Source organism: Eucyclogobius newberryi, unplaced genomic scaffold (genome assembly GCF_026437365.1).
Source record: "Eucyclogobius newberryi isolate DKJ021-1_F unplaced genomic scaffold, fEucNew1.0.hap1 SCAF_6, whole genome shotgun sequence".
NCBI lineage: Eukaryota > Metazoa > Chordata > Actinopteri > Gobiiformes > Gobiidae > Eucyclogobius > Eucyclogobius newberryi.
Genome location: NW_027316278.1, coordinates 25,412,688 through 25,422,980, shown reverse-complemented (window position 1 = coordinate 25,422,980; position 10,293 = coordinate 25,412,688). Strand labels below are relative to the sequence as shown.

The window sequence follows — 10,293 nt, the reverse complement described above, 5'->3', positions numbered from 1 at the left end:
ACTGTAGTATTTCCTTTTTACAAAAACAAGCACATGTCGTCAGTTGGTGTTTAGGCCGTGGCAGAAGCTGACAAACGAGCTCGCCTGTCACTCACTCTCGCCTGTCACTCACTCTCGCCTGTCACTCACTCTCGCCTGTCACTCACTCTCGCCTGTCACTCACTCTCTCCTGCTCCTGCGCGAGCGCGTTCGGCTGGCGGCTCGTGCGCTCCTCTCACGTGCGGAGGCGGGGCTTTGGGGGCCGGGGCTTCTGGGGGTGTCTCCCTCTGCTCCTCGGCCCGGGACAGCTGAAGTCCTGGGTGAGTCTCTCATGGCGTCACTGCTCCGGTGGGCCCTCCACGTGAGCCCCGCGGGGCCCGCACAAGATCGCGCCATTATTAAAAGTAAAAGCTGCGCATTTGATGGTGACCGCCAGTTTGTCAAGAGTTAGTTACAAATACAGTTAGGGTTAGGGTTACAACATGCATATAATAGGCTGCACCTCTGTGACGCATGGCAAAGGTTTAAATAAGGTTAATAACTGTTAGCCTGATACATTAGTCAGCTACAGATAGTTCTAAAGTCCAAGTATGTCATAAGCCTCTGTCTAATTGCTATAAGACAGTCTGTGTATTATATTAAAAGTTGTTTGGTCAATAAAACTCATTTATAATCACCCTTGAGTATCTCCAAAGCATAATAGTTTCACACTATTACCTGATGTGTTTAAAATGATCCTACACACGATGGAGGGTGTAAAATGTACCACAAAGCGCATTATAATCACAAATCCGATTCAACAAGTTTCCCCCTGCAAAGTGAAGCTTCTCTAGTTAGATATCAAACCAAACTCACTGTTGTAACAAACACAGCTGTTCCCGGTCCATATATGAAGTAAAGGGCTTGTCTAATATATTTGGAAGTGGTCCGGGGCGCGGGGCTGGATCTTGGGGCTGGATCGCGGGCGGAGGAGGACCCTTCATCGCCATGTGAAACACACACAGACGCGCTTCAGTCTCTGCAGGAGCCAAGGCGAGTGTGATCGTGCTGGACCGGAGCTCTTTACCGCGGCCCAACGCCATGAGCCACACAGCCACAGCGCAGAACCAGGGCACGCGACACGTTCGGGCGCAGTAAAGTCTCGGGTTGTTGCGCTGTTCCACTTTCTGGGGCCGCGCCGGAGCGAAAGACGCAGCGGGGGCTTGTTCTTTCTGGCCATCGCGGGAGCATGTTCTGTGGAGGCAATCCGCGCCGGACCTCTCAACTTTGTTTTTCACTCTCAAGGTAAGCGTTTTGTGGACGTCTCTGAATGCCTTTGGACACAGTTTCGTCCCAGGATCATAAACCCGCAGCGCAGTTTATCAACACTTTGACGCATGAGTGTTTGTGAACTTTTTGGGGGGTTTTGCGCAGGAGCCCTCTTCTTGCTCAATCGTTTGTTTATGAATCTCAAGTCACTTTTAACAGTGCGGAGAATGTAACGCAACATTTCACGCTGAGGAGAGACTGTGTGTGTTTGAGCACGCACACTCTGCAGGCTGCACACTCTGTAGGCTGCACACTTTACCTGCTGCTCTGCAATGTCTTCAAACACTCAGGCAGGGTGAATGTTGACAGGAATGGGAGCTATGACAAGGCAGACACACATGTATAGAATGTATAGGCTACTTTGCTCGGATAAATGTATAGATTTTTAGTCAACTATCTACAAAATGTTGTGATTTCAGGTGTTACAAAAATAATTTGAATTGTTGACAAGTTGAACTTATTTTTTAAAGGTGTTCTGTGTAGTGTGCACTTCATGAAAATGTCATGCTTTGCCTACAATCTTCCACTGCCTGGTATTGTATGTATCCATCGTGCATTTACGCTGTGACAGATGATTTTATTGTTCCACCATAGGTTACATAGATTACTTTTAACCATATAGATACATAATTGTTATATTAGGTAGTAGCCAGGAGCCCCCACACTAAAGCTTTAGTACTGGGCTTTATTTGGAACCTGTGTGAGGGGCAGAGGCTCGCACAAGCATGTGTTCAGAAGAATATGATTAAACAGGTATTCCAAAGAAGTAGAGCCACGGCCCAGTGCACCTCCAGAACCACACAAAGCCATAACAAGGGTATAAGGGGAAATGTTTTATCATTTTTACTGGCATTTCTAATTTGTCTGTGATAGTTAGGAGGCTGCCTGATGTTACATCCTACAGCAGTAGAAAGTGAAGCGTCTTTGGTTCCTCCTTGATGGAGTTTGGGCTGTCGTGGACTAAAGAAATGATTGATCGTCTACAGTTCTGTGCATCGATTAGTCAACTACAGACGACGCACGGTGCAGACAAAAGCCATCTCTGTGATCTGACCATACATCAGACTCAAAGTGCACTGACATGACCACAAGATCACAGCAGAGTTCACAGAATTAAAAATGTTTGTACAGACTAGTAAACTGTGTATTGATCTGTAAAAAGGCAGATCAAACTCATTCCTTTTTACTGGGATGCACATGTATCCTTTAAATCCTAATAAACATTTTAGTCCATTGTATGTTTAGCGTGCAGTTCTGTCCATTACTTTATCATCCTTAAGCTGCATTACTTCAAGCAGGTCTTACAACTATTGTCCGCATGCTGGTCTTATAACGCTATCATCTTTATGCATGTCTCATTGGCCAGTTTGGAAAGAAGGTGTCTTGTTTCCTGCAGACTATTCGCTCTGAAGGTAAAGACAGAGCATGTGGAAAGAGACCAGGAGAGCAGCGCTACAGGTCAGGATTACACCAGGAGCAGGAAGGATAAGAGCTGTCTGCAGACACGACTTCACTGTAGGTGGTCAGAGGAGGCGAGGCTGCAGGATGAGAAGGAATCTAATTGTAATTGAATCCCAATGTCACCAAAAACCTGCAAAACATTAACGACTTGTTCAGGGAAATGCATGTAAATTCTGTAGTAGTTTCAGAGGTTAGAAACAGAGAATGATCTTTAGTTTGGAGTCATTTTTCACAAGACTAATAATAATATACATTCTTTTTTTAGACAACAGAATGTATTTATATATAGGTCTAATTTATTGAATGTACATTATTATTAGTCTTGTGAAAAATGACTCCAAACTAAAGATCATTCTCTGTTTCTAACCTCTGAAACTACCACAGAATTTACATGCATCGTGTCGTTAATGTTTTGCAGGTTTTTGGTGACATTATGGTCCTATATTAGTTCTGATATGGAAATAGACCATAGTAAAATCTTTCCCTCTGTATTGATAGTGTACAGTTGTGTATCTAGTTTTGGTATTTATTTGTATCTGGGTATTGTTGTTTTTTTTTTGGCTCAAGAGGTGGATTAGATACGTATTTTGCATTCAATTTGCTACCACCATTTATAAATAATTGAACCTGTGACAACATTTCAAAATTGTTGTATTAATCCTCCAAAATATCCACGTGAAAGCGTGACCCTAACGCTAGGCTAACATTAAATAAGACTTTTTAAAGGCGGAGCAGGTCCTTGTATCTGTCTCTGAAGATTTGACAATTACTTATTACTATTTCAAAATTAGAAACCTGGAAATCTGCAGTTGTTCACGAGTAAATGAGGAGAGTGAATTTTGTACATTGTAAATTAATTGATTGATTGAATTTACATACATAGAGTCCGCCCTTTTAAATAAACCTCAGCTTGAATAACAGACGAACAAACTGAATTGTGATCTGATTCCTCCGGTGTCCATCTGCTATTATCGTGATATCATCTCTCCTCCTTAGGGCGGGGCAATATGGTGACACAAATCCAGCTGTGGTCTCATTCCTGTGACTATATGCTATTTTGATAAAATCGCCAACATTTTCTCTTGAATGCAGCTCTTTGGGTTAGCTTCAGCAACGCTCTGAGTGAGTGACAGGTAGATTTATCCAACTTCAATAAAACGTTAACTTTCAGATGAAGTGGATTACTTTAGTTACCGCTTCAATGCAATATGAAGGCACTTATTTTGCGACTATCGGTATTTGTTATGGAAGTAAAAAAGTGACAACAGCTAAACAAGAGAGCTAAACAAAACAGTTTTTAGTTTGGATTTGAACAATGCCAGAGTAGAGGTCTGTTTCACAACTTCATGAAGACTTTTAGCACTGTTTAGTCCTGACTCTGGCACCAGCAGAAGCCGGTCCATGTTTAGTCCTGACTCTGGCACCAGCAGAAGCCGGTCCATGTTTAGTCCTGACTCTGGCACCAGCAGGAGGCCGGTCCATGTTTAGTCCTGACTCTGGCACCAGCAGGAGGCCGGTCCATGTTTAGTCCTGACTCTGGCACCAGCAGGAGGCCGGTCCATGTTTAGTCCTGACTCTGGCACCAGCAGAAGCCGGTCCATGTTTAGTCCTGACTCTGGCACCAGCAGAAGCCGGTCCATGTTTAGTCCTGACTCTGGCACCAGCAGGAGGCCGGTCCATGTTTAGTCCTGACTCTGGCACCAGCAGGAGGCCGGTCCATGTTTAGTCCTGACTCTGGCACCAGCAGAAGCCGGTCCATGTTTAGTCCTGACTCTGGCACCAGCAGGAGGCCGGTCCATGTTTAGTCCTGACTCTGGCACCAGCAGAAGCCGGTCCATGTTTAGTCCTGACTCTGGCACCAGCAGGAGGCCGGTCCATGTTTAGTCCAGACTCTGGGCACCAGCAGGAGGCCGGACCATGTTTAGTCCTGACTCTGGCACCAGCAGGAGGCCGGTCCATGTTTAGTCCTGACTCTGGCACTAGCAGGAGGCTGGTCCCTGAGGTCCTCAGAGTCCGAGATGGTTCATATGGCGCTAAAATGTCTGAGATGTACTTTGGTGCTTGGCCAGGGCAGAGACCTGAGAACAGGACTAATGTGCTCATACTTCCTGGTTCTAGTCAGGACCCGAGCAGCAGCGTTCTGAATGAACTGCAGCTGTTTTACAACTCGTGTGGACAGGCCAGTGAGCAGGCCGTTACAGTAGTCTAATCTACTGGAGAAAAACGCAAAGATAAGTCTCTCCAAATCTGGTTTGGACACTATACTTTTGATTTTGGCAATGTTTTTTAGATGGTAAAACTGCTGGTGTTATTGTTAACTAGTTACTTTCATCACTCAGTAATGTAGTTACTAACTTTTCAGGAGAAGTAACGAGCTGGACACGAGCCAACACTGGATATAACCACCTTGAAGCATAAACTCTCAAACAACTTTTGTTATCTACAGCGTAAAGCTACAAAGTGTTAATGAAATTAAACCAAAATTTCATCTAAACTCAAAAGGGTGATATACATCTTTTGGGATCCCACACCTGAAGTGAACACTTTTTACTTCATTGGCATTTACACACTAAATTGTAGTCCTTAAAAACTCCAAACCAGAAAATGCAATTGGTTTGGGTCCATAAATGTTGAATTTGAAGTATGACTCTGCATATTCTGACATTTATATCCTATGAATAGTCCTGCAGGAGTAACACAGAGGATACGTGTGCATGATATGTCTAACGTGAGCTGTTTGGACGGCCTGCACTGGTCGCTCCGTGTTCTCGCGTGGATGCACACTGTAGAATTGACGTAGCACGCTGCCAAGGCTGCTCCTTGTCCGCAGATGTGAGTGCGCTGATGTGTTTCCAGTTTTCCTCATGCCAGCGTGCTGACTCGGACTTTTCCACTCTCTCTTATGAAATCAGAGCTGGAGACATTAGGCACATCCAGAAGCCAGATCTGAATGCCTGAGAGAACACTTGATACGCCCAGACTTCCAAATCTGCCTCTGTCCGGTCTGACCCCTGTTTTCTTTTACCAAAATCATTTAAATGTTGTGTAACATTACATTATTTATAGTTTTGAAAAAAATGATAGATACAACACTAAAATTATAAGCACAGGCTTCAACAGCCGTGAAATGACACTAGGTTTTGTGTGTAGACTGATTCATGTGAAGAGACACAGGTTAATCTGGTGTGAGCAGGTTATCAGCCGACATAAACCCCAAGAATTTTAATAGACACTGTTTCAGTGTTTGTTTTCACTAGATAGATTAACTTTTGTCTTTCTTTTATTGCCAAGTACCATAAACTCTTGTCTTTACAATACAATGTATTTAAATTGAACAGTCAACCTTTAAGTTTTACCATTTCTTTTGAAATATTCTCAGCTAAACTTTTTAGATAATCTCCCAAACAGAAGAAGTTCAGCAAATAACAAACTGTAGCAACTTAGTTTTTGTGGAAGTCCAAACTTAATATTCATGCATTCTGACATATTACATCAAAATTCTTCTCTTGTCTTGTAAATAACTGGTTCGTCAGTGCAGGACTCCTCATAGTCACATAAATATAATTCAGAAATAAGGTTTGAATGATCTATGGGCTCATATGCCTTCTTTGAATCAATAAATACACCTATTATTTATTTATTTTTCTCAATTGCTTTCTCCAATAGACTGAAAGTGGATGATTGCGGCACAAACCAAAATCCTGATTGGTGCTGAAGTTCATACTGTATTTGAGTGATTTGTGATGGATTGTGTCAGGCCTTTAGGTAAAGCAGCAGCATCTTACTCATGCTCCATCTCCACACACCGGTAGATTCACTTCTGTAAACGTATATTTCCTGCACTTTTGCAAACAGTCACCCCTCCTGACTCCCCCACCTCACCCTTGCTCCATTCTAACAAACTCTGAATTATGTGTCGTCTCTTAGTCTTGCTTTTGTGGTTGGTTCGTGACGCTTACCGATATCAAAATCAGGATTTTAACCATTTTAACCACACTCTTCAACTTAATTGCTCTTCTAGTTCTTTTGCATTAACTAACTAAAATCTGCTGTGTGGACAAGCTGTGAATACAAGAGAATACTGGGGCTAAATATCTGTGGACTGTTGGATTATACTTTACTGAAGTAGATATTACAGTGGATACTTTATACTTTTACTTCACTACATTCGGTTGCTGGAATCTTTCTACTCCAATACATATTAGAACTGTCTCTTTTAAAAAATGTTTATGGAGACATCATGCCTACATATTTTGTACATACAATATATGCCTACAAGTTTCATGTTTTGGCTTTGAGCAAATCAAATTCTGCTGTATATACGACCAGGTGAAGAGGTCCTGATGACCAATAATCAGGACAATTTGTTATCAAGATCACAATTTGATGCTTCAATAGTGCTCAAATCATGAATCATGTGAATTAATTTAACTTTTTTGTGCATTTTGAAAGGTTAAGTCGATTTTTATGAGACTTTCACTCGAGGATTCATATGTTTTTGCTCCTGTATGTGTACTTTTACTCACCGCTAAGTAACACAATTGAGCACTTTTTCCACCTCTGGCGTTGTCCAATATCAGATCAATACAGACAGAACTCCCCAGGCCTTGCAGTTACGTATTGTCCGTCTCATGAATAAGATAAGATATTCCTTTATTGTCCCACATGGGGAAATTTCATCGGTGCAACGCAGGTAGATACAAAGGTAGATACAGAAGAACAAACAGAATAGAGATTTAACCTGGAAGTGTGGTGGCGCTGACAGTGTGTCCAGTGTAACTATGCAAGTCTGCTCATATTAGACTGGAGTGTCTTTTAGAGTGTGTGCCTTTTGGGCCAGAGGTAGAAGGGGAAGAAGGTTGACCACAGAGGCCTTAAATGTTTACCAAAGGACCCTAGGAGGCCTGGGCTGCAACTCCCTCGGTTCCTATTGGCTAAGGCAGACGTCCCGGGAGTTTGCTTGTTTGTAATTGGCTGACGTGGAGAAAGGCATCTGGGATAACGTGCAGAAGGAAGATACCTGCGTTTTTTGGATTGACACCAGCACATATGTTCCTAAAGAACTGGATTGTGTTACTTACATCATCATTCAACTTCAAGTATTTACGAGCAATTAATAAAATACCACAGGATAAAACATGAAAAGAATTTGGCCCGTCTGGAGTTTAGTAGTTCTCCAATGAATTCCCCTCTGTACATCGTGGCCTTAGGTGCCCTCCACGTTTCCTAAGCCACACTCACTCACTGGCACGTTTAAGTGTGTGAAATGTAAATAAACCCAGAAGAGAAAACACATTTTATTCACTGTAACTGCTCTTTTTAATGCTTTTGATCGCAACAATGCAACCTCAAACTAGGAAACAGTCTGAAAATGCTGCATGTAAAACAAATAGTGATGGACTATATTTGTGACAAATACAAATGAGTATTTGTCACAATACTCAGTTCATTTAGAGTAGAGAGAGTTCCTCCAGGCAGATGAGGGGCAGTTCATCTAGAGTAGAGAGAGTTCCTCCAGGCAGATGAGGGGCAGTTCATCTAGAGTAGAGAGAGTTCCTCCAGGCAGATGAGGAGCAGTTCATCTAGAGTAGAGAGAGTTCCTCCAGGCAGATGAGGAGCAGTTCATTTAGAGTAGAGAGAGTTCCTCCAGGCAGATGAGGGGCAGTTCATCTAGAGTAGCGAGAGTTCCTCCAGGCAGATGGCTAGAGATCCATGGTATTCATGAGTTTCAAACAAATGATTCCTTCCTGATTTGAAAGATTTTGTGAGGACCTTTTGTGAGGACCTAGCAGAAAATGGGGAACAAAAATTGAACAGAAGAAGTTAATTTGTGGGCCTTGCTATGGATTGTAAAAGCTTAATATTGATATTGGCAAATATCGGTTATCGGTCACAACAGCAATACAAATATCGTCCCTAGTTTGTGGCTCCATTTCTTTAACACAGCTGTCACTTCTCATTGGGCTCATTACTTGGATATTATTCCCTGTAATCATAGTTATGTTAATGATTCGTCCTCTGAAAGTGTAACTTGGCTCACTCGAAATTGACTTCTTCACATGAGTCAATCTGGGAAGGCTCTCGCCGAATGCTCTCGGAATGTTAAAACAATACTTCACACCGATTGGTCGAAGTGTCACGACAGCGGAAGAAGCAGAAAAATCTAAATTGTATTAAATCCAGTGTTCAGAAAAGCACAGTCCTCTTTCTCATCCACAATTGTACAAAATTGTACAATTGCACACAAAAACATTGTGTGCATATTTTTGAAAAACAAAATTGTCCGTATTTCTCCTAAAATAAGCCAAAGTACGACTGTCGTCGCCGTCATGTTTGTTTTCGGTTGTTTTGACCACAATGGTCAAACCACAATGCTGCTCTGTGATTGGTTCCACTGGTGGGGACTGTAAACAAATCAGTGGGAGCCGAACAAGATGGATTCTCAAGAGTTTGTGGACTCAGAAAAATCGCAAGAATTAATCTTGTTGGCAAGTTTAGTGAAAGTGTAGGACATTTCTCGACCTGATTTGACCATAATCTTCCTACTTGTGTGGCCACTTGGTCTTAGCATGGTTGATTTCTATGAAGACCTGTGATGTAAGAGATAACATCCAGTTAACATTTGTTTTGTGGTTCAGCCTTAGCTCTGTATCTTGACACAAAATGAGAGAAAACATGTGGCCTCAGATTGGTTGCTGCTCCTGCCCAAAGTTGTGGAGGCACAGCTGTAAATAGCCAAGGGTGCGGACAGCGAGCTCAGCTTATATTTAGAAGTTGAACTTGACTGGAAGGACCTGGGCATCAACCCTGGTATATGGACAATAAAGTCTCAGTGCACAAAGTTGTGTACAATCTTATTAAAAAAATATTTTTCAAGTGCTTTGGCACATTTTCTGAAACTGTTCCTAAATCTGGCCACAATCAGCAAAACTATTCACTTAAGTCACAAAAGAGTTCAGAATTGTTTTAACTAACTTTGTGAACAAAACTTTGAACTCTCTTGTAAAAAAGAGACCATGCATAAAATACCTTACCTTACCTTACCTAACATCGTAAAGACTGTTAAAAGTACACTTTCAGACGTGTGCGTGGGGTAATCAGTGACCTAAAGGACCAGTGTCACTTTTCTCTTGGTTTGAGAGGGAGGTTTATTCTGCACATAAATCATTTACATGGGGGGAAAAAGTTGACATTTTTTTTTCAACATTTATTTTTAGCATCGTGTATCAAACTGTTTGCGACTTGGACATTTGAGTCTTTGGATCCAAACCTGGTTCAAGTCCTTCAATGGGCTTTCAATGACTTCTGTAATCTTACTATAAACTCTCATATTGTGATGTGTGTTCTGTGGTGTCTCTGTGCTGTGTCTTTGGTCAATGGGCCTGGATCAGATTATGTGCAGTCTTTAGGTGAACAGACAGGCAAAGAACATGTTACAATTGCTCTCTGCCTGTAAAGGTGCTGCAAAAGGTGTTTTGTAGTTTTGATTTGACAGGTTGTGCCAATAAAAGCAGAGTGTTTCTTCCCGATTGGCAAGTGTAGATA

At 42.2% G+C, this 10,293-nt stretch overlaps 1 protein-coding gene across 1 annotated transcript in view; it reads left to right on the top strand.

Annotated features, from left to right (window-relative positions):
- The first annotated feature begins 1,020 nt into the window (after positions 1-1,020).
- ghra (growth hormone receptor a) overlaps positions 1,021-10,293 on the top strand; it is a 35,628-nt gene continuing 26,355 nt past the window's right edge. Inside the window, exon 1 of the mRNA XM_072432913.1 lies at positions 1,021-1,263. Within this exon, the coding sequence (XP_072289014.1) occupies positions 1,208-1,263 (56 nt within the window). The 5' untranslated portion in view covers positions 1,021-1,207. The remainder of the gene's footprint in view (positions 1,264-10,293) is intronic.